The sequence below is a fragment of the Setaria viridis genome, chromosome 8 (assembly GCF_005286985.2).
Source record: "Setaria viridis chromosome 8, Setaria_viridis_v4.0, whole genome shotgun sequence".
NCBI classification, from domain to species: Eukaryota; Viridiplantae; Streptophyta; class Magnoliopsida; order Poales; family Poaceae; genus Setaria; species Setaria viridis.
Genome location: NC_048270.2, coordinates 837,510 through 861,199, shown reverse-complemented (window position 1 = coordinate 861,199; position 23,690 = coordinate 837,510). Strand labels below are relative to the sequence as shown.

Genomic DNA, 23,690 nt, shown 5'->3' with positions numbered 1-23,690 from the left:
CGAAGACTTGATGTGCATGATACTTGCTATGGTTTGACTCATACATATGACTCTGTAAATTCCTATGCTTCATTCTTCTAAACTATACTTATTGCTTAACTCTCCACTTCAAAGTTTAATCCGTGATTAAAAAATCTATTGTTGTTTTTTCTGATGTTTGCCTCATGTTAAAAAGGATACCAATCTCCAATGCTGATAATTCTTCATTTTTTATTTGAAGCTCATGCATAGTGTTTTTTTGTAACTTTGTTCCTTTTTCTTTCCGGTGTACCTCTTGCCACTACAAATCTAGTCCCTTGTATCATGCCAATTATAGAATGCAGAATTATATACTATTGTGTGGAGGTTGTATGTTTTCACAAGGTAAAACAGGAAGGGTAAATTTGCAAGCAGAGTGCCAGAAATCAAGGAGATACAAGTTTACTGATGAATACTTGCCACATTTTCAAGGTGGTATCTGCCCTGCACCCAGGATCTGAAAGCAATCTAAACAATAAGAAAAGGTCAGTAGGTCAGGAAAAGGACAAGCCATCACTCATATGTTCAGTACCAAGTATTTTAAGCTAGAGCACCATACCAGTAGTGATTGCCTTGGATATGGAGCCAGACTGTGTACTGGGCAAAACTTGGCAATGGCAGAGTTGTAGGTGGTTCTTGCATGCCTGCTGACCAAATTCTCATTCTCAATGTCACCCGGGTATCAACACACACCGTCATTTCGGTTGGCCATTGAGCCTGAGTTCGGCATGACCCTCACAGTAACAAGGCTGTCATGATCTCTGTTTTCCTGATGACAAAGTGCTTCCTCTATGTGAACTAAACTTGTACAGCAGTGGCTCCTGTTAATTCAGGGAGACTTACCCCTTTGGTGCCTTGGGGCTCATCAACTGTGCTGCAGTGGAAGTGATCACAAGCCCGCAGCATCCCACCATCACCACCTAATGCATCCTCAATGATACCTGGCTCTGCCACTGTTTATTTAAAGTTCCTCTTGTTTTATTCTATAGTGCCTTCATGACTTCTTGTGATGAAGTGAATCACATATTTTTCCTACAGTTTTCTGAGCTCCGGAAAGCATGTAATGGTATTTGATACCTTCTATTTCTCAATTGTGCAATGCTTATACGCGTAAAGATTCAAGGTGCCTCCAGCTTGTGTTCTTTTAAGACAGGGTAGCATCCATTGGTGGCTGTCTGACTGCTGAGGTAATTATTTTCCTATTCCTTTTAAACTGTTGCATGTGCCTTTTAGTTTCTTTTTTATTTTTTTAAAGCTCTGGAGCTAAATTAGTATCTTGCAGAATGCAGCATGTCTGGAGTGGAACTGAAGACTGGCTCATATATTTTTGTCAGGGGAAACATGGAGGGCATATTTCGAGTAGATTGGCAGAAAACAATGGTAAGTAGCCAATCAATTATTTGATGATATCATACAAAAGTCATCTGCTCAATTGATTGTTAATGGTTACCAAGGTTTAGAAGCAGCCTATAAAAAAAGTGCAAAGGTCAAACAAGACTCGAATGCTCGGGATCTTAAAGAAATATAAAGGTGGTTTCTTGAAGACCTAGTGTACTCTAGCATATCTGGCATTGCGTTATATCTGAATACTTCCACAGATTACTTTCTTCCTCTCTTCCTATGCCTCATGGAGGAGTTGCCTGCACTAACTATTGCTCTTCTTATACTTAGCTTGGCTCTGTCATACTTGTTACACCAGGTATGCCTAAGATCAGAGAACATAAGGAAGAAGCTGAAGCGGCAAGGCATAAAGGGTCCCGAGCCTACTGTGCTCTATGGCAACACCAGAGAGATGAAGAGGATCAAGGAAGGGCTAAAGATTGTGCAGACGCAAGACGCCAACAACTACTTGTCCTCTGTATTCCCTTACCTCCTTCTCTGGAGGGAAACTTATGGTACGTCTGATGCCTGCAAGTGTTTTAATTGTGATTTGATTTTCTGTTCAATCAGACTGATGATATTGAATTATGTCTTTTGAACAATCACATATTGGGGAGATCTGTACAACTGTGAACTGTTGAAGTGTGAATTACCATGCAGAATAAGTTCCAGAATGTCATCGCTATAAACATCTAGTTAACAGAAGCATGGATTGACAACAATCTCTTGAGGAATGAAATTTTAACTGGGCAATTCACCTTATGATGACTCCTTTTTCCTATGAAAAACAAGAATGAATCATCAATAAATTAAAACAGCCTTTTCTTTCTCTTCTTTTAGTTTACCTCAGGTGTGAATAAATGGGAAATTCTTTAAACTAAACATGTGAGGGAAATGGTAGCATGATGCTCTTCTAAGGACGAAACAAATGTTGTGCTGAAAGTCATTGGTAGCACATAACTCTGTGAATAGATTTTTTGGGTGTTTACATGCACCTTCCTAGGAATTTCACCGGAAATAACTGGATTTGATTAGACAAGTCTATCTGTTTAACAATATAGTTTTACTTGGAATGTCAGGTCATTCTAAAATATACAGTGTTGGCCATTTGGGCTTACATGCACCTTCCTAAGAAATTTCCACTGGAAACAAAGTCTATCTGGTTAACAATATAGTTTTTCTTGGCATCTAGGGTCCTCTTAAAATATAATAGGATCTCTTTCTTTGAAAGGGATATCAGTTGACTTGCGGATTAAAATTTCCGCACTGATTCTACATGTTGTGTTTCCTGTGGGGAGATTGTGCTTTTCCTAGCTAGTTGATGCGCAAGATCTGCTATGTTAATGAGAATTATAGAACACCCAAAGTTTGATAAACATCCCATTTAAAAAGAATCATATCTATTCTGGTTCTTTTCCACATCCATATCTATTTTCTGGATTATTTGTGTCAATTCTTCTCACAATGATGCAAGTGAATGGTTAATTTTGAACAGGCCCGGTGTTCATATACTCAACAGGAGCTCTAGAGATACTGCATGTTTCTGATCCAGAAATGGTGAAGGACATTGGTCACCGCACGCCATCAGAGCTGGGGAAGCCTAATTATCTAAAAAGATCTCGCAAAGCCTTATTTGGTGGAGGTTTGTTTACATTGAATGGTGATGACTGGGCCTATCAGAGGAAGCTCATTGCGCCGGAGTTCTTCATGGATAAGATTAAGGTACTGCAGTACAGTTGCTTATTATCTTGAGCTGAAAAACATGGAGTGCCATCATGGATGCAAGAATGCTGTATATGTGCAGGGTATGATAGAGCTGGTTGAGGATGCTACTGCTCCGTTGTTGGAATCATGGGAGAGTTTGCTCGACAATGTAGGAGGGAGTAGGGAGATAGTTGTCGACGATTACTTGCGGAAGTTGTCAGCAGATGTAATCGCCAGGGTTTGTTTTGGGAGTAGTTTTACAAGAGGAGAAGAGATATTTTGCAAGCTTAGGCAGCTTCAAAAGACAGTTTCTCAGCAAGATGCCCTGGTGGGACTCTCTGCGTTTTGGTAAGTACATAATTTGTCGCAGCAAGAAGAAAGAACTTTGAAATTGATGTAGTATATCGTTAACACTGTTACAGGAAGTACCTACCTACCAGGGCTAACCGAGAAATAAGAAAGTTGGAGGAGGAAGTTCGCTTACTGATCCTGGATGTCATAAAGGAACACAATAACAGCGTGGACAATGACCTTCTTCGCGTCATTATTGATGGTGCACAAGGTCGGCAACTGCAGGGGCATGATGCCGAGGACTTCATCATCGGCAACTGCAAGGGCATGTACTTTGCTGGGCATGGGACCACAGCAGTCACCCTCATTTGGTGCCTGATGTCACTGTCCACACACCCTGAATGGCAGGAATGCGCCCGAGCTGAGGCAGTAGAGGTCTGCCAGGGAGGAGCAACGCTCGATGTCGACGCTCTCCGCCGACTCAAAATTGTGAGCGTTCATCCGTTCTCTATCCATCCATTGCATTGCATTTGAACTGCCTAACACTACGAGTTACAAATGCAGATCACGATGGTGATCCAGGAGACTCTCCGGCTGTATCCTCCGGCGTCGCTGATGATGCGCGAAGCCCTGACGGACGTCAAGATTGGCGGCCTGGACGTCCCCGGCGGAACAATTATCCAGGTGGCCAGATCGATGCTGCACCAGGACAAGGATGCCTGGGGTCCGGATGCCGCCGAGTTCCGTCCAGACCGGTTCGCCAACGGCGTGGCTGCGGCGTGCAGGCCGGCACACATGTACATGCCGTTCGGACACGGGCCCCGGACCTGCATCGGGCAGAACCTGGCGATGGTTGAGCTGAAGGTGGTGCTGGCGCGACTGCTGAGCAGGTTCGCCTTCGTGCCGTCGCCCAGGTACCGGCACGCGCCGGTATTCCGGCTGACCATTGAGCCTGGCTTCGGCATGCCCCTGGTGGTGACAAGGCTGTGATGATCAGAGCATGGTTCGCGTGTGGCCTGTGTCTATCAATGTCGCAGTGCTTATAGCTTATTGGATGCGTCTTTGGTTGCAAAGTTAATCAGCGATACATTTTGGTAGCAAGATAGAAGACCCTGCTCCTGCTGTAACCAGATAGAAGATGAGCTTGTTACTATTAGTGATCTGCTTGCAAGAAGCAAGTACAATACATATTCTATAATCCATATATACATATTCTGTTGGTGTTATTAGTGATCTGCTTGGAAGAAGCAAGGATCAGCCTGTATCAGATTATCATTGCATTCAGACTGGATCCGGACTTTCCTGATTAGCATTGTACTACTAGGTAATAGCCCGTGCTTTGCCACGGGCACACAAAATTTGAAAAAAATATCAATTATTATTTAAAAAAAATATCATGCAAAGCACTTTATGAATAGTTCATGGTGAATTCAATTCAAATGCAAAAGCAAGATGCTGACCACAAGCTTAAAACTACGCTGTCATTCAAAAACAACTGTCACCGTGCCTCGAATTATCACTCGACGTACAATACTAATCACTTGTTGACTTGCAGCTAACGCGTCATTGTGACGTGAGTTTGGAATCAAAAGAGCCATTCGCACATTGTTGACACGGTGAGCTGCTCTCTGCTTCGGCTGTTACCTGTCTTCATCGGTCCTGCTATCCGGCGCTCGCTAAGGTAATTTGGGATTCGGTGTTTCCTTCACGCTCTTCTGAAAGTTCTTTTTTTATAACAACGCTCTTCTGAAAGTTCGGGACTGTGCTAGCCAAAGCGCTCGAGTTAAGTTCAGTTAGCTCCAAAGCTGAAGTCCTGAAGGATGACACCCATTCCCTGCACACTTAAAATTATGAGCTCATTAGTTCCAGAAACAAACATGTAAGTGGTGAGAATCCTAGAGCATCAGGCATATGTACGAACATGCAAATGGCCCATTTTAACATGTCAGCCTGGGCTCTAGGAGGAAGATAGATAACCAAACAGTTATACTTTGTAAACAATACAGATATTCCTAGCAAAGAAAAAGACCAGATAATCACACTATCTATCACTAAAGGAGACTGAAAATGTAGCCAGCAACTTGCAAACTCCAAAGCAAGAAAAATCCTGGAAGAAAACTATTGATTTTCCTTCAGACAATTATCATGCTACAAACATTCGAGGACTATTATAGGAGCAGAAGCCAAGTATGTGCAGATTTGTCCACAGATACCCTTACAAAACAATCCAGGCACAGGTAGTATCAGCTTAGAATAACAGGAACAAGGATGGCAAGTTAAGTGAGAATAAGTTGAATGCAAGTTAAATTTGTCACTGTCCTTTGAGAAACAAACACAAAGGAGCAGAAGTATAGCCGCAGACAATGGAAGGGCAAGGGAATGAGCACATGCATTTTTATTTTTGCTTTGCGAATGAAAAACTAAATATGCTCATGGATTGAAATATACCAAAAAAAAATGGAGCTACAACTTCGTATTACAATGTGCCTCAACTTAGAAGCAAAACAAATTTCCTTTCAAAAGAATTTTACTACAGGACAATTGAACAAACACCATGGTCTAGTTCCCACTACAAGAAATCCTATCCAACTACTCAGTGTTTTGCTTTTCATAACCCTGGTACAATCACAGTTTCTAAATAATTATCACAGTACTGCACGCGTTGTCAAATAGAAGATACTTTACTGATCAAATTCAGAACTCGGGTAGAGATAGAGAAGTAGAGATGAGCACTCCCCAGCGTGATAATTGTGCTCAGTAGATTGGTTCTATCTCTATGAATTATCATATGCACGTCAGTTCAAATAAGTTCAGTTGCAAGCAATGACTTTGCCGAATCAGGAGCTAAAATGTAAACAAAGGCAAGGCACTTAAATTTCCATTTGAGAGCTAAGCTACAACTTTGCACAGAGTTCAACTGCAAGCAGTCAGCGTAGCTATATTCCAAAATTCACATTATACCTTTGGTACCTGAAACCACAAGAGATATGTCTGTATGTAGTGTTGACTGCTGGCTTTTAGTTGACCAATCTGCCAAATTTGCGCCTTCCTAAACCCAGCGACCAGCGGAACAACTATCTGTGTTCAAGAACAAGCTGTATTAACCAAGCGTGCAAGTACGCTGTTTCCCCATCCAGGATGAATGAATGCAAGCATATTTTTTCCTGTAAAAATTAAACCCGCAAAGGCTTTAAAATCACAGCTAGAACACAATGCATTAGCATCGACTCCCCAGAAAGTCATGAACTCTTCCCAAGGTTCCACCTTGCACCATCTCCAAATCCCAATCATAAGTAAAGCAAGAGGCAAACAGATTGCTCTGGCAGATAGAATAAGTTAGCATCTCAAATTATCTTAAATCGGAGAGCTGATGCAGTAGTATAACTCACTGGCAGTCAACATGAATATGAATTATACATCCAGGAAGAACTGATTGCCACTGCATATCAAATTAAACCAACCAAGTTGTAATGACCAAGCAAAGGGATTAACATGCAAGGAAGAAATAATAGCGTAAATTGATTAAACCAAACATTCACTAAAATTTATTAAACCAATCATCCATCAAAAGATCAACCAAGGAATAACATAGAGAAAATAACAAGCAGACAAAGACTACCATATACACTGCTGCAGGAAAATGACACTTCACAAATGACATTACCTGAGACTTGAAACCTCGCCGCTCCCTGCTTCTGTGCTACTTACATGCACAAGCTGATAGCTGAACATGCCTGCCGTGGTCAACCAGATACCGTGGCTGAAAATCAGAGAGAAAAAGCCAAGCTGTTGCTGCAATCAAAATGGTACAGAACGTCAAAGCCAATAGGTTGCTACTGTTGCTGACCAGCAAGTAGAGAAATTCAAATCAGACGAGAAGCGAAAACTGAACCACAAAGAAAAATGAAAGAGGTCCAAGAGTGGCTGCCGCTGCCGAGCAGTTAATCAAGGAGCTTAGGCTGCAATTGGTAGTGACAGCAGAACGGAACCAAATCAGTGTTGCAGAGCTGCAGTAACCCAAAGGCAGTGGCTAAAAACCGAGCAGCACAGGCAGAAGATAGTGACAGCCGATTGAACTAAATCAAGCGGAACCACAGCAGAGCACAGGGCTCCTCCTAGAAACAATGCACAGAATGATACATCCTTACATCCTTGGTTTGCTTGAGATCCAGATAGGAGAGGGGTACATGATAAAGAAGTTTTTGCATGCTTGGCTGGAAATCTGGTTATTCAATGTGCTGGCATTAGAAGCCATCAATTTTGCATAGCCCATCTGCAGAGTTAACCAAATTAGAATTCGTTTGATATCTTTGGTTAAACTGTTCACCCGACAGATGCTAATTTCTCAATCGGGCACTTGAAATCATGAACTACAAATATTTGATTCAACACCTCCAAGGATGGGAACTCACCACCGAGATCCCCAAATCTGCACGCAACCCCATCTGAAATCGAAGAAGCGGAAGCGAGACACCCACCTGATGGATGGGCGGGAACATGGAGCAGGTGCAGACAGGGCACTCAAGCAGCTCGTGCACGCTAGTCGCCGACGGCCCCCCGACCGCTCCTACCGCGCCCGCTGCGCCTGTCCCGAGCCCCGCATTCACCTCGCGAAATGCGCGGCCGGCCCCGGCGGAGGGCAGGTGGGCGGGGTGGAGCGGGAGGCCGAGGGCGCTGCGGAGACGGGCAGCGGGGTGCCTGGGCCTGCTGCGGCAGCGAAGGGTGGGCGGCGCAACTTCGGCCCGCGCCTGGTGTCGACGGCCGGGGCGGGCCGCCAGCAAGACCGCGGCGCACCGCGCCTCCATCGGGCCGCGGGTCGCCGCGCCCCCACGTCCTCGCTAGCCGAGGGTGGGGAAGGGGAAGAAAACCAGGAGACGCGCTCCACCTCGGCAACCCCGCTGCCCCCGCGATGGCGCCCGACGCCACTGCGGCCTCCACGAGCCGCGCCGTCTTGTGCACGTGGATGTACTCCAGCGCGGCGAGGCTCACGGAGGCATAACCCTCGCCTTCCATGTTCGCGACCTGCCCCGCCACCCGCCGCGCGGAGGACCGAAGGGGCGAGCGCGAACCGTGGAGGGGGTGGGGCCCACCTGTCGGCGCGCGTGGTGACGGTTCTGCCGGCAGAACCGTGTCGACGACCCCTCCCTGGCAGGGCTTTGCTGCAACCTTCCTCTCCTCGACGGGCTTTTACGCTGAGCACTCCTTCGTCACTCCTACACATTTGTCATCACATCACAATTGAACCTACACATTTGCCACTTTGTCCAACGTGGCGTGACACCTCCTCCCTCCAGCGTGGATCAGGCACAGGAAAAGACCGCGGTGCCCTCCTCCCCAAGCATGTGCACCCTCTTTCTCCTTCCATTGGCGTGTGGGACCAAGATATTAGGGTCATCTTCAACCTCCCGCGGCTTCTCTCTTCAAGTCCTCCGCGCGCACCCGAAGTCCGTGGCTTGACATCCCTGCGCACGAGGCTGGCCTCGTAGACGTAGGCTAGGCCCATAGTGATGTCGGCCGCGTACGTGCGGACATCGCGTTCCCCGAGCCGCCCGCCGCTCCTTGCCGCCGCATTGGTAAGCGTCCCATCAGCGACGCCGCCGACGGGTCGCGTGCGCACCACAGCCGCAGGGGCGCGAATGGGCGTGCGCTGCCGTCACTGCCTGTCGCGCGGCCAAAGGGCGCGAGCGTGCATGTGCCACTAGCGGGGCTGCCACCGCTTGCGCAGTCGTTGTAGTCGTCCACCTTGGGCTGTGCCGGCGACCACGAGAGGTGCCGTTGCTGCCGAGGAGTAGCCGCAGGGCCCCAATCCAATCCTTTGAATTGCTGCAACATCTTCCTCCTCCATTTTCCTTTCTTCCTTTATTGCCGCAGGCTCTCAATCCAATCCCCTCCTGCCATTGATTCCTTTCTTACTATATTGATTTAGAGGAGCAGGGATTTACTGAATCTTGACCGAAGGATGTCGATTCGAGTTCATTCCTGTCCGAGAGGAAATCAATTTTAGACCGACTTCGATTCACGCAGGTTGCTCCCACTGTTGAGCTCGCCAAGGTTGATTTGTGTAAGCCATCGACAGAGAGGCAGCGGCCGCCACAGCCGCCGCGGTCTTAGTGGTGTTGCTCGCGCCCCCATTCTTAATCCGCTGCTTCGATGGCGGAGGCGTCGAGAAGACCTCCTTGCCTGCCTCATCCTCTTCTTCCTCCCTGCCTCGGGGTTAACGGATAAGGGGAGGACACTGATTCTATACCTAATCCATGCTGGAGGGAGGATGTGTCAGCGCCACGTGGCAAATGTGTAGAAACCATTCTAAAACTACCAAATGAAGGAGTGGCAAGTGGCAAATAATTAAATATCCCCTCCTCGACACGACTCCACTCCAGTCGCTCCCGTGCTCCCTAATCCTGCACCTCCCTATTCCATCCCGCTCGCCGGCGGCGCCCAGATCGCGACCTTGCCCGCGCCGATCACCTCCTCCCATCCTCCCACGAGGGAGGTCCCGGCCCCCAACGCACGTCCCTTGGATTGTCGCTGTTTCCGGCGTCGCCTGAAATCGCCTCCTTTAGTGGTTGGTTGCTCGACGCCGCCGGGGAAGAGGTTCTCGTGCGGGGCTTCGGGCTCCGGCGCCCATGGTGGACATCGACGAGTGCTCGTCGGTGCCCGAGCCCGCGCCGGCAAATCCGGACCCCTCCTCGATCTCCCCGGACGCCTGGCGGCGCTTCGAGAGCGCCACGCTCTCTGTGGTGCACAAGATCCAGCCCACCGTCTCCTCCGAGAATCTCCGCGCCGCCATCATCGACTACGTCCAGCGCCTCTTCAGGTTCCACGCCGGCTATCAGGTACTCAGCTTACCTTCCCTGCTACGATTGTTGTTCGGTCTTATTGTTCTGCATCTTAAAGGCTGGGGCTTTATGCATCAATAGCACCGGCGATACACCTAGGTTTTTAATCAGTGTCTGTTGTGCCACCACATTCTATAGATTATGCCAATGGCAGTTTGGGTGCTTCAGGAGGAATCATTAGAGTCTCAGCACCACTGTTCATATTTTAGGAGGTGCCGTTGTGGAATTGAAGCAGGATAAACATGCTAGGCGTGTTCCTTCTGAAGAGTTGGTAGTTGACATGCTTGCTATTCCATTTAGCTCTACTGTAATGGCTGGCATGTGATTTTCCTAACCCTAGCGATTGCTGTGAAACCAGTATATATACAGGGTTTTGCTTTTGAAATTCTTGTCGTTTGTTGCTGGGTCCTTGAGGTGTCAAGCGTTTATTGGTGATGAATACAGATGCATAATCATATTGATGTACTTTGTCAGTTGCGCACTTGAGTCTCCACGTGATTTGGCAGGAAGGGCCGTTTAATGGGAGTGCGAACTGGCGGTTTACACGTGTCAGTGTACCGCATTAAACACCGTGAATTTTTTTTTGGCATGGATTGGAGGGCTGGGCATACCATTTATCTTATGTCTTTTTTTTTTGTGATGTGGCCTTTCATACATTGCTCATGTTACTTGAGAAGGAACAGCTACTTCTTTTTTGTTATGCCCCAGTCAAGGCAGTCAAAACATCTTGTATTCAACTGGAAATAGTCTGTTAGGATCTAATTGTAGGATTGAATCATAGAATTTATGATCCTACCTGCCTGATAATATTAAAATACACCATGTATTCATTTATCATACATTTCTTAAATTGTGTGTTAGAAGCATGTGAACTGTACTACAATTTAATTAAATATGTGAATGTGTAAAAGGTGGAACTTCGGGATTGAAACAGCATTTCTACATAATTACTCATAAATGGTTACTAGGATTGGTTGAATTGGGTAAGAATCATATGTAAATCGCCATGATGGTTGTACCAAACTTGTGCTGCAATTATATAATTGTGATGATCAGACCAAATTAAGGTCCAATCTATGAGTGACTCGACAATAAATCTAGGATTGATGTAATACATTGAGGCTTGAATCAAGTCTTTGATTTGGCTGTGTGGCTTTTTAGGTTATTTTGGATTGTTCGTCATCATATAGCACACATAAGATCTGGCAAACATATGTCACAACTTAAGATAAATTGGCTACAGGATTTATAGGGATGAGTTTAATCATCTAATGGAATGAGAAAGCCACTGAGGTGCTTGTCAATGCGGTACTTGTTTGCTTCTACTAGATGGCATTTCACATGTACACATTTAACTAGTATTGTCACTTCTGCACATGCATCTGAGTGAGATATCGCTATTTTACCAAAGTTTGTGCTACTCTGGTGCTGCAAACTTAACCTTTTATGCTTGTAAAACATAGGTCTTTCCATTTGGATCTGTTCCATTGAAAACATATCTTCCTGATGGAGATATTGACTTGACTGCATTCGGCCCTGCAATTTCCGATGAGAATCTAGCAAATGAAGTATGTGCTATTCTAAAATCAGAAGGGCGGAGGAAAGATTCTGAATTTGAGGTCAAGGATGTCCAGTATATCCATGCCACTGAGGTATTTCAGTTTACCATATTGCTCTTCGTTTTGAATATATATGCAATTTGAGGTCAAACATCAATTTATCATCTTTGAGATTTTTCACTTCAGTGGAGGTGTTTGTTTCATATGTGCACCACTTGTCCAGTGAGCATACTTTTAACTTCCCTAGTTCCCTTTTAATTTCTTGCACTCTACATGCCAGCGCTCATTTCTGTACATTATGTAAAAAAGTGAGAATTTCCCATTTCTGCGTACTTGAATGCAACTCCCTCCGTTTTGCCTATGGTATAAGTTTAACATATGAATGTACCAATATTTCTATATGTGACTTTTTTTCCTTATATTGTTATCCGATGATAGATCTTCCTGATGGCAGGTCAAGCTGGTGAAATGTTTGGTGCAAAACATTGTTGTAGACATCTCAGTTAATCAGATTGGTGGGCTCTGTACACTTTGTTTTCTTGAGAAGGTAATACTTCAAAAGTTGCTTCGTTGTTTCCGTTGTCTTTTCCTTAAACCTCAGATCTGATACCCTTAATAGCATGTTCTCTTATCTACCTACTTGAGCTTGGACTTGCGAGGATTCCTGCCTCTTTTAGAGTTACTTATGCCAGACTGCAGTGTTAAGCTCATCGATACCAATTTTGTTTGTAGGTTGATCAAAATTTTGGAAAAAAACACCTCTTCAAAAGAAGCATAATGCTAATCAAAGACTGGTGTTATTATGAAAGCCGCATTCTTGGTGCTCACCATGGTTTAATTTCTACCTATGCCTTGGAGACATTAGTGCTATACATTTTCCATATCTTCCACAATTCTATGGATGGTCCATTAGCTGTAAGTTTTGGCATAACTTTTGCTGCTGCATGTATAAGTTTTCTTTGTCACCTTATCAAAGTTCTTCAAGATACATAACTTCCCAGAGGTGAGATGACTATCTGCCCTTCTGCAGGTCCTCTATAGGTTTCTTGACTATTATAGCAAATTTGATTGGGATAATAAGGGAATCAGCTTGTTTGGTCCTGTTTCATTATCTTCACTACCTGATCTAGTTAGTAAGTTAATGAACTCTTAATTATGCCGTATGTTGGCTATTTTTGTGACTGAAATTATTGGCCATTGACATGGTTTTTGTTGAACAGCCGATCCGCCTGATACTCATGATGATGGTTTTCTTCCACGGGAGGAGTTTCTCAAAGAATGTGCAGAGGCTTTTAGTGTCCCCCCTAAAAACTCTGAGAAAGATGCACAAGTATTCTCTCGAAAATTTTTTAATATAGTTGACCCACTGAAGCAGAGTAACAATCTTGGACGCAGTGTCAGCAAAGGTTTGTTTCTTGCCTCTAGATCTGAACTGTGGTAGCACTGTAGCAGGATTTCTAGCTTAATTGTACTGTTCCATGCATAGGAAATTTTTACAGAATACGCAGTGCATTTGATTTTGGTGCTCGTAAGCTTGGGAAGATTCTTCAAGTGCCTGCCTGTTCTACTGTCAATGAAGTGAATCAGTTTTTCAGGAACACGTTAAAGAGAAATCGTACCGGGTTAAGACTAGATGTTTTAGTGAGCTCTTCTGATGATGGTCTACTGTCTGATCATGCAACCAATGATTCCTTATCACTGGGCTTGAATGTGGAAAGTATCAAGGGCAGTTCACCTTTATACAGCAATTCCTGTGGCGATCTGTCTTCTCAGTTTAGTCACATCGACACTTCAGATTCCAACAATCATGGCTCAATAAAGCAAAAACAATGTAACTCTGTGGCTGGGCACAAGGAGGTAGTGTCCGTTTCTGGTGGGTTGATAGGTACCAATGCCACAGATTATGCAACTACTGATTCAGGAACTGAGAGGAATGGTGGTGACTTCTATGAAGCTTCACAAATAACTAGTGAAACCTGTACCTTGCCATCTGGGAGACGCTGTGCCCCACATCAATTTTACCAATCAGAAAATGGTAAGGATGTTGATGTTAGAGATGGCACAGATCTGCCACACCATGGGATGCCAGCAAATCAGTTTACAGACAAATCTTACCACTCTTTTGAAGGTGCTAAGTATCACAATGAGTTTTCAAGAAGCTTTCCAGCACCCCTTGAGCATAATGCTTACTCTCCTGCTGGCTTAGTCAATGGTCTGGCCACATCTAATTCAATGTTTACACCTGAAAATTCACAACCTGGTGGTACCATCAATGACATTGTGCCAGACCTCACTGGAGATTTATTTACAAATTTCAATAATCTTCTGTTCGCTCAAGGTTGCCAGCAAGGTAATCCAGTACATCATTATTACTATCCAATGCCTCCTCTACCACCCCCGCAATATCAGAACATGCGCCCTTCAAATGGTCTTGGCAGAAAAAAATCATATGGATACGCTGGCATGAATGGAGCAATCCCTAGTCCTCCTTATCAACCTGGCTATGTTGTGTGGAGGCCAGTTTATCAAACAGATGATCATATTCCTATGAGGGGCCATGGAACAGGCACCTACTTTCCTGATCCGGTATGTTCCCTTCTTGGACATTCTTCTCGTGCTTGTAAAACTTAAATCATCACTTTTGAATAAGCTCTATCTGTCTCTTGCTCATATTTGTTCCACATGATATACATGCGAATGCACACGCTAATGTCTTATAATTCATTTATTATGTTATTGGGTTCCCATTCTTTTTATGCAATAACCTAGAAGATGCCCCCATTATGCTTATGTTTTTACTGCAGAATAGCATTAATGTTGCTAGGTTAGGTGTCATTTTTGTATTATTTGGACAGCTTTATCTAGTGGGCATGCTAATTTGGTCTGCCTTGTTGGATATTGTAGAATTTGCGCAAGGACAGGCCACCTGTTGGACGCGGGGAGAGAGGAAGGAATCATTTCTCTTCAAATAATTATCAAAAGTTTCATCACCATGTCAGAACAGATATGCCTATCGATATGGTACCTCTTCAGGAATCACGGCATGATGTACCACTGCAGATATATGTTCCTGGTGCAAATGATCATGCAATACCATCTCCAATGAATATGCCAATGCCATCTCCATCTTCCCAGTCTCCAAGGGATCCATTGAAGGTACCAGCTCATTCTCCATCTTCCCAGGTTCGAAGGGATAATTTTCATGGCAATGGTTTCATGGTCCCGCAAGACAGTAAACTTGAGTTTGGGACCTCGGGGACATTGCCTTTGGAAGTTACCTCCAAGGACCATGCTAACAGATCAGATTCTGCCTCCAGCAATCAAGTTTCTGAGTCTGTGAGCCGCATGCCTGCCACAAAAAACACCGTAACAGGTTTGAATGGAATGAGGTAAGTATTTGATGGGATGGACATGTAATTTAGTTCCCATTTCCATGTTACAATAATGAGATGTTTTAGCTCTTTGTTGGTTTGGTGTTTATGCAACGTTATTTAGATCCTTTTGTGATGTTCACTGGTGGGCATTAATATTTGTAGTAAATTACAACCTAGGCCCCTAAACTTTCAAGAATGTCTTACTGAGGTCCTTGGTCTTGAGAACTGTGCACGTGTACCCCCTAAACTTGTATAATTGGGCCAGTTGAGGTTCAGTCCTTTTTAATTCATAGTTGCAAATAATGCCAGGCGATCTAATTTGCCATTGGCCGCATGATTATTATCATGTAAAATCTACAAATTAAGTGGTATCCTTGGATTTGGATGAGGCTTTTCAGATGTGTTTGGGCAAATTTTACTGGCTTACTCTAATTTTGCTACCGCCATACATTTACACCATGTTTGGGGATATTGATGTGCATTTCTCAAACACATGGGACATGTCCTACACCATACAGTTATGCTAATTTAAAAACCTACTTTTCTTTATAAAAAGAACCTACTTTTGATATGCTCTAACCACACTTGTTTTCAAGGTAGAAAGCATGCTAGTTCAGCTTGAAAATGTACTCCTTTTCCCTCATGTACCACATTCACCCTGTAGACTTTGCACTCAGTTTTCAGAGTTTACAATGGCTGACCCCAAATTGTAAAATTTACAGGAATGCTCAGCCATACAGCCTAAAGGACAGTGGTGACTTTCCACCTCTACCCTGAGAGGCAGCACAGGCTAAGAGGAAATACTGATGAATGTGTGCACCCATAGCAGCAATGGCAAACACCATGTTGTACATCCTGTCATTTCATCCTCACTCCAGTGGCCTGTCATGTCTGCGGCAATGCAGCATGTGCTTCTGTAACTGCAATTTCACACCCGCATTTGACTAAAAAAAAAGGATGAGAAAGAATAAGAAAAGGAAGAATGAAAGAAAAAAGGGACGCTGAGACTTGATGAGATGTAGATACTTTTTTTGGGGGGAAGTCCCCTTGTTTCTTGTCTACAGATTATGGCGGTCCCTCTGAGGTCGTGAGGGAGAGGATATGTTGGAGAAGATATAGAGATAATTAGTTCTGTTGTTTTGAGCTTAGGATCATTGGAGAACTGGATCTCTCCATGTCCATGTGTAATGAGATAGTGTTTTAGCCACAGTTTGCCTTTGGAGGGAGGTCTTGTGTTGAAAGGCCCCGTTGCTTGAAGTAATTTTAGCTGCTTGAAAAATGGTAGGTATACAGAATGTCTGTTAGATTATAACAGTCTTAATAGAAGCATCTACTCTTTGCCAAAAGAAAATGCCTTTTATTGTGTGTTCCCATGTCAGTAATCTGGAATTTGTGACAGTTTTTCCTCGAGGGAGATTTTGAAACTCCACGTCTCAGCCTTTGGGGTAAAAGAAAACTGCGTAATGTTTAGCCACAGAAAAAAGTTGTTATTCGAGCATAGTAAAAATAATCTAGTATGTGAGCGAGTATATGCATATGCAGATAGGATAATATGGGGTTGTCTTCATTTCCCAACTAGTAAATCCTCCACATACCAGATTGTCTTCTGACTCCTGTCCAGTTTTTCAATTCTAGAAGCAATTCATGGTCACTCTGCGTTGCGTTGTGCGCCTGTGCGTGTCCTCCTTCAGCCAGTAGTGCATGCACGTAGTGTGGCCTTGTGCTTTTGCACGTCTGGCCGTGTCTCGGCTAGAGCGGCGCGGCGTCTCACGAGGGCGACAAAAAGGGATCAACATACTAGATCGGACGGGACACACTCGAAGAAAATCCGTGGTGCGTGCTGGGCTTCGAAACAACAACAAAAATAGTCCACATAGTTATACTTGAGGTGTATAGTATAATTTGGAGGCCCTTGGATTTAGGGGGCCCTGTACTGTCGCACGGGCCAAGGGACGGCCCTGTTCATACATAGTTCACGGTGTCTCCTGGACTCTGTTGTTTGTTCAGGTGCACTTTTGTGAATCTAGTATTTGTTTTTCCATGTCAATCAGGCTCTCACATGTATGAATTTATCCACTTTTGAGCTACTAAACTAGTGCATTACTGTGAAGTTAATATTGACTGTACAATTCAATTGGATATGACTTGGTGAGAAATATATGTTTCATACTATGTCAGGATCCATCTACTTGTATTCAACTGGGAGCATACAAGCTCTGAATATAACAGATCCTGACATGGTGAAGGAGCTAGCCAATTGCAAGTCTTTGGATCTTGGAAAGCCTTCTTCTTGCAAAAAGAGCGTGGAGCTCTTCTTGGTATGGGCATATTGACTTCAAATGGTGAGCTCTGGGAACATCAAAGAAAGGTGATTGCACCAGAGCTCTTCATGGAGAAGGTTAAGGTAAATGAAAGCCTTAAAAATCGGCTTTGGTACCTGTGTGCTGTGAATCCCTTGAGTTTGTCATGAAATTGCCATATAATAAGTTTGTGGTACATGAGGCAATGATTTCAGACTGTTATCTACTTGTTTCCTGGAAATATTTACAGGGCATGTTGCACGTCATGGTCGAAGCTGCAATGCCAATGTTGACTTCATGGGAAAACATATTTGGAAGGGAAGGGGGCAGTGCAGAGATTGTGGTGGATGTGTCCTTGAGAAACTTTTCAGCTGATGTCATATCCAGGACTTCATTTGGAAACAATTTTGCTGCAGGTAAAGAGATATTCAACAAGATTCGGCAACTTCAGATTGCAATGGCAAAGCAAAGCATACTTGGTGTCCCCGGACCAAGGTATGTTGAAGAAATCGATCTTTTGTAACAGTTTCATATCCGAAAGGCTTAGTATTTATCTGTTTACTGCTCATGCTCACCGCACAAATGCTGCTCTAGCACTCATATTGGAAACTCAAACATCGGATTTTGTAATGCAGATGGTAATATTCAGAGCAAGTTAATTATGCTGACAATTAGCTCTGGAAGGTTGTAATTAGCGTTTGCGAATGACTACCTTGCATTACTCTGTTTGCTTAGCTCCATACATGATTGCTTTAGTCCCTCATTTTTTCAAATTGGTGGCATGAGCTAAGCACTTCCATTGCAACTGAGGAATTAAATATATATTGAAAAATACATGGGCTGCGCTTTTTTAAATTTGGTTTATCTCAAGCAAAGTCGCTTACATCTTAATGGTGCATGAGGGCATAGCATTTCCCTCATGCGAGGATTGCTGTAGGAATTGTTTGGAACACATCTCTTGTACCAGCCTATGTAGTACTATGAGCGGTTACTTCTAAGGTTAGAGGAAAGATAAGTTCTTTTTTTTGGATGGGGAAAAAAGATAGTTCTAGTACAGTAGACGCCAACCTTGACTCTCTATTCTTTTTCATCTAATGATGGTTCCTTTTTTGTTTATCATCCTCCTATTCCTATTGCTCGAAAATAAACATCATGTATAAGCTCTTTGAGTCATTCTGCACCTGTATTTACCTTCTTCTGTCTTCAGTACATAGATTTCTAACACTACTCATGTTTTTTCCCTTTCCTAATTCAAACGATGACATCAATCCAGATACTTACCAACAAAAACCAATAGAGAAATCTGGAGTCTAGACCGCAGCATTCGTCGCCTCATTTTAAATGTAGCAATGAAGCACGAGCAGGATTCAGTCGCCTTAGGCTGTCCGCACTGGTACCCGGTACCCGTTCCTGCAGTACAAATATAGCATAAATTTACCTGCACCGCTGGGAGTGTCACAGTAAACAAGCGGATCGGCCCCATCCCTCTATTTTCCGCAGGCTCCCAGGGATACGCCATTGGCCTCTCGCCACCGCCAGCCCCAAACACCCCGCCCTCGCGCCCGTGCTCGGAATCGAAGAGAGGCTGCACCGTCGCTTGCCGAAGGAGGGTGCCGACGAGAGTGTGCCTCCGGCGTCGCAGTGAAGAGGCCGAGTACGACAGCTCCGGCCGATCTGTTTGGCGCAAGAGAAGGGCGCTATCCTAGAGAAGGCGGGTTCTCCCCCTATATACGAGGGCCTCGGAGGTGGGGGAGCGAAGGAGGAGGCCCGGTCTGGCAGCAGGAGTAGCCTGGCAGGTGGAAATAGGCGCGGAAAGGCTCGGCAAGAGGGCAGCTGTCTGCGCAAGCGGTGGCGGAGAGGTTCACCGGTTCAGGCGGGCACATCCGAGGAGAGCTCCACCGCGCGCTCCAGCCGACGTCCTGCCCAACTCAAGTATGTCCACCCTTGCTACCCCCTGTGGTTGTCCAAGATCTAGATTGTTCGGTGTCAAATCTTTTAGGGTTAGCTAGATTGGGTTTTGATGCTTGAGGATATTGCAGCCCGCACAATCCCACTTGCTGCTAATTAACAATTAGCTTGCTTCCATGTTGCATCTCAGAGAAAAGAATATGCTAAGGCAATTTACAGAGGCACATGGGTATTTGCAAATAAAGATCTAAATATTGTGCTTTAATCTAATAGGTACTGAACCTCGACATTCAGCCTGAACACCAGACATGTCATTATAATATGGACCTTCTGCTTCATTACTAGTGCCTTCTCTGAAATGCCTTTTCTTCTGTTTCGTTGTCCAACATAAGTGGCATAGGGATAATGGCATTACTAGTGCCTTCTTTGAGAGTTTTCTTTGTCTTCTGTTCCTGACAAGATATTGCAAGATCAGATAGTGGAAATGAAAAAAAACATGTATAGAGTTAATAAAGTTAAACACTATTTGTCTGAATTTTTCTGCTTATCAGGTCATTTCTTATGCTAAATAATTTTGTATTAGGACTCTGTTTTTCATGAACAAACTTGGTGCGTTTTGACCAGTTACTTGAAAAAAGTAAATTGTGCCCTATATTTAATCTAAACTTGGTGGCTCACGAGACCTTTCCATACTCACATATCATGCTTAAATCATGTCATGTGCTACTATTGGTATCTTTTTTGCCTATGATTTCAGGAAGTCCAATGTTCCTGATGGATCACAGGGAGCTTTTCCTGGTGGCAACAGTTCTCCCTATCAGGCTGCCTGGAACCCATACATGTATGGCTACCAAGGTCCTCCATCCTGGTTCCCCAAGGATTCCAACAGCATCCACCCAATGTCCAAATGATGCATCCAAGTACCAATGGTCCACAAGTGTTTCATCCGGCTGAAATGGCAGATGCATTTGTGCAAAACGATGAGGCAAATGTGGAGGAAGTGCCCGTCCCTCCAGCGCCAGCTCCTACAGGAAAAGGAAGCAGGAAAAAGGTGATCAATAGGACCAAGTTAGGCAACTTCAACCAAACAAAGATGTAAATATTGTGAAGTCATAGCTTGAAATAAGCTGTGACCAATTACAAGTACTGCGCCAAAAAAAGATTGCATGTGGGATATGATTATGCAGCGGTACAATTTGAGGAGGGGGTCCTACAAAAAGGAGTTTGAGGTCTTTACAGAGCCGTTGGGACATAATCAAGGCTGAAGTGGGGAAGTTTTCATCCTTTTATGCTGAAGTGGCATCATACTTGTTATCTTAATTTTTAACAGCCTCTTTAATATGCTTAAACAAATGCCAATGCATCCGGAACCTGCAAGAACACTTCTGATATGAGGTACTAGAAACATGGAATGATCGATATTTGAAATACGCTCAACTTTACCTTCTACGGAACTGCTTATCATTGTAAACATGGTTTGGAGCAAAGTAGTCGGCTTTGATTCTCGTGTGACCAGAAGGAAGGTTCCTCGGCCGAATGACCTTTCGTGGCGCATCAAATCGACAGCGCGTGCGAGAGCTCTCTGCTTGCACTAGGTGGTTGTATGTCGTGGCTTTCGCTTCATCATCATGAACCAAGAAATGAGTGTCATCGTATTCCTCCTCCATCATCCAGTACCTTCGCAAGGAGCATGGGTGATCATCTCGGAACCAAGAACTGCTTACTCGGAGCATCTCGTGTGAAGTTGTCTATGGTGCTTGGCCACTAGATGGAGGCGTGCAAGTTGTAGCTAGCAAGAGCACCGGTTCATATACTTGGCATTGCTGTGTGATCATGCTCCGTGGTTCGCAAGTGCAACAATGGTATACATAAGTGACTATTGCGTAATTAATTGTGAATGATTTGCCGTCACATGCCTGCATTAGAGAATTGGCTATTCAGTATTTTGTAATTAAGTAAAAAATTAATAGGTTTTATTCATGCGATGTCAGGATGGCCGAGTGGTCTAAGGCGCCAGACTCAAGTTCTGGTCCTCTAACGAGGGCGTGGGTTCAAATCCCACTTCTGACAGTTTGTTTTTTCTTTAGTATTTTTTAATATTCAATTATTGTATGAAAGTGAAACTACAATTTCACACTTAAAAAAGTCAAAACAATCTATGATTTGGAATGGAGGAAGTACTATGCAATTCTACGGTTTCATCTGAATCATGTCGTGCGGCTAGGTCAGGCAACAAGCTAGAATAAGAAAATCAGCATTATCTCATCTCCAAGCAAAAGCGCACGAAAGGAATGCAAAACTTAAAAGTTGCATGCCTGATGGCACCAGTATCCCGGTAGTGCGTGAAAAATAAAAAGTTTCTCTTTTTTTCCTCTAAAGCTAAAACTCTCCTAAAGATACGACTAGTTGCAATCAAATGCGGCACCAGTAGTAGAGAAAGAAGAAAAGGTCGTGAGAAAGAAAAGCGTGCCACCAAAATGTAATGGAAGTACAAAAGCAATCCATGTATTCATCCAACACTGTTTATGTACAGAAGCAATGATCAAGCCCATCATTATACAGTACCTCAATATCAACATCCGGTAACAAGGAACCAGAGTTCCTAATCCATCCAGGCATCTCTGCGTACATGTGGTTCTCTAACAGAAAATACAGAATGATCCGTCTATCTCGTATGATCATGAGACGAAGAATAATGTCGACGCGACTCCATATGAGCGAGACAGCTTGTGGGTGCCGACGCCGACGGGGGTGACGTGACGTGACGTGAACCCGCACCGAACAACACGGGCGATCACAGCTTTGTGCGGTCGTGGCACTGCTGGCTCCGCACCCGCATCTCCGCGATGCCGAAGACGAAGCTGCAGTCGGAGTAGGCCACGGCGTGCCTCTTGAAGAGCCCCAGGATGGTGACCCTCCCGGGGATCCTGGTGCTGGCCTCCATGGCCACCGACCCGCTCTCGACGTCCGCCACCAGCTGCGCCAGGTCTTCCGCCAGCTTGTCCGCCTGCACCGTGAGCGCCAGCTTCACCTCCCCGTCGCCCTTGCTGGGGATCCGGCCCGGGTCGATCTCGGCGTCCCCGACGTGCGCGCCCCGGTAGGTGAGGTCCGTGTGGCCCCCGGAGTCGTAGGCGAAGGAGGCCGGGTTGGGGTTGTGCACGGCCACGGTGAGCAGCAGCGTGATGTTGAGCTGGAGGGAGATGGCCGGGAAGGTGAGGCGCGGGGCGACCCCCGCCAGGCGCGTGGAGACGAGGCGGGTGGTGGGGTCCCGGACCTTGAGGACGGTGAGGAAGAGGACGAGCAGGGTGATGGCCAGCGCGAGGAGGACGGCGAGGGTGACGAGGAGGCACACGCAGAGGCAGCGCCGGCGGCGAGGGTTGTGCTTGGGTGGGGGCGGCTTGGAGGACGGCCAGGCGGGGGCGGTGTGGGTGGGGAGGACGCTGCCGGTGCCGTTGCCGGCGGCGGCGGTGGAGGCCATTGGGAATCCGGATCGATGGATTTGATTGATTGGGCGGAATCAAATAGGGAGGGTTGCAGACTTGCAGTTGTAGGCCGGCGGGCGGGAGTTAATGAGGACGGAGGGCGTTGGCAGCTGATTGAACTCCCTTGGACTTGGATTCCTTCCTTTCTCTTGCTTTTCCATGGTGATGAGGACAGCTACCGCGTCTTGTTGTTGCAAACCAACATGCCAGCAGTCATCAAACTGCCACATTCCCCTCTATACACTCTCACTCCTGCTGCCACGTCACAGCGACACAAACAACGGCAAACCTGTTTTTGATACGTCTGCTCAATTGCACACCGCCTCTTCCTCTCCTTAGCACCGGCAGCAGCTTCTCCTCACGTCGCTGTCGGATTCGGCACGGCACCCACTTTCAAGGAGAAGTCCTTGCTTGCCGTTGCATGTCACCCATCCAGCACTAACTCGCAGCATTTGATTCTGGTGCCGACGTTTGTTCTGTTTCCACGCTCGCCCACATCTATCCAAACACGACGCCTCCTCCTCGTCAACCAGACTCATTCACCTCACCTACCTGGACAAGAACACGCACCTACAAATAATTGCCAAACCATCATACTACCGCCTGGATTTTGCAGAGAAACCATCTCCTGCACTGTCCAAGAATCCTAAGACAGACAAGGCATGGTCGCAACAAAATCTTATCTTGGGGCTTGTCAACATCCCACAACACTGCCCAAGTAAACATGCTCCACCACAATTCACAGCTTACCTGATATCCTGTTTGCCTCATCAAGCTGAGCAGCTGACGCATTTTCTCCAACCGATAAATCAAACATCTCCATCCAAGGCCACTA

At 45.3% G+C, this 23,690-nt stretch overlaps 5 protein-coding genes and 1 non-coding gene across 36 annotated transcripts; 4 read left to right on the top strand and 2 right to left on the bottom strand.

Annotated features, from left to right (window-relative positions):
• The first annotated feature begins 311 nt into the window (after positions 1-311).
• On the top strand, positions 312-4,619 carry LOC117834005 (cytochrome P450 714C3). Of its 3 annotated transcripts, XM_034713608.2 has the most exons (8): positions 312-1,205; positions 1,301-1,398; positions 1,473-1,548; positions 1,718-1,913; positions 2,894-3,120; positions 3,203-3,450; positions 3,525-3,882; positions 3,958-4,619. In XM_034713608.2, the coding sequence occupies exons 4-8, from the start codon at positions 1,811-1,813 to the stop codon at positions 4,381-4,383; spliced, it is 1,362 nt and encodes a 453-aa protein (XP_034569499.1). In that variant the 5' UTR covers positions 312-1,205; positions 1,301-1,398; positions 1,473-1,548; positions 1,718-1,810; the 3' UTR covers positions 4,384-4,619. The 3 variants fall into 3 exon arrangements, with proteins under 3 accessions (XP_034569499.1, XP_072151851.1, XP_034569498.1); XM_072295750.1 differs by lacking the exon at positions 1,473-1,548 and having other exon boundaries at positions 1,308-1,398; XM_034713607.2 differs by lacking the exon at positions 1,473-1,548.
• Positions 4,620-4,857: 238 nt separating this feature from the next.
• LOC117834009 (uncharacterized) lies at positions 4,858-8,701 on the bottom strand. 29 transcript variants are annotated; one of them, XR_004635651.2, is made up of 6 exons: positions 7,806-8,701; positions 7,542-7,666; positions 7,058-7,153; positions 6,783-6,832; positions 6,355-6,557; positions 4,858-5,227 (listed from the first exon to the last, which is right to left on the bottom strand). XR_004635651.2 is itself a non-coding variant. In XM_072295751.1 (4 exons), exons 1-4 carry the CDS (start codon positions 8,196-8,198, stop codon positions 6,494-6,496), a joined length of 678 nt encoding a protein of 225 aa, XP_072151852.1. In that variant the 5' UTR covers positions 8,199-8,689; the 3' UTR covers positions 4,858-6,493. The 29 variants fall into 29 exon arrangements, 5 of the variants coding, with proteins under 5 accessions (XP_072151852.1, XP_072151853.1, XP_034569506.1 ...); XR_004635652.2 differs by having other exon boundaries at positions 6,355-6,471; positions 7,806-8,700; XR_004635650.2 differs by having other exon boundaries at positions 6,355-6,712; positions 7,806-8,698.
• A 1,047-nt stretch (positions 8,702-9,748) lies between these two features.
• On the top strand, positions 9,749-16,543 carry LOC117833020 (uncharacterized). The gene is made up of 9 exons (XM_034712361.2): positions 9,749-10,229; positions 11,696-11,884; positions 12,246-12,338; positions 12,524-12,706; positions 12,822-12,924; positions 13,012-13,197; positions 13,278-14,377; positions 14,696-15,180; positions 15,888-16,543. Exons 1-9 carry the CDS (start codon positions 10,020-10,022, stop codon positions 15,940-15,942), a joined length of 2,604 nt encoding a protein of 867 aa, XP_034568252.1. The 5' UTR covers positions 9,749-10,019; the 3' UTR covers positions 15,943-16,543.
• A 132-nt stretch (positions 16,544-16,675) lies between these two features.
• Positions 16,676-19,213, top strand: LOC117833186 (cytochrome P450 714C2). The gene is given in 3 exon segments (XM_072295508.1): positions 16,676-17,451; positions 17,454-17,569; positions 17,716-19,213. Coding segments are annotated over 3 exon segments (516 nt in total). The 5' UTR covers positions 16,676-17,324; the 3' UTR covers positions 17,989-19,213.
• Positions 19,214-21,359: 2,146 nt separating this feature from the next.
• On the top strand, positions 21,360-21,443 carry TRNAL-CAA (transfer RNA leucine (anticodon CAA)). Its single transcript has one exon. It is a non-coding gene; the product is annotated as a tRNA-Leu (tRNA).
• Positions 21,444-21,853: 410 nt separating this feature from the next.
• Positions 21,854-23,184, bottom strand: LOC117833391 (uncharacterized). The gene has a single exon (XM_034712859.2). The coding sequence runs from the start codon at positions 22,849-22,851 to the stop codon at positions 22,168-22,170; it is 684 nt and encodes a 227-aa protein (XP_034568750.1). The 5' UTR covers positions 22,852-23,184; the 3' UTR covers positions 21,854-22,167.
• Positions 23,185-23,690: the final 506 nt, after the last annotated feature.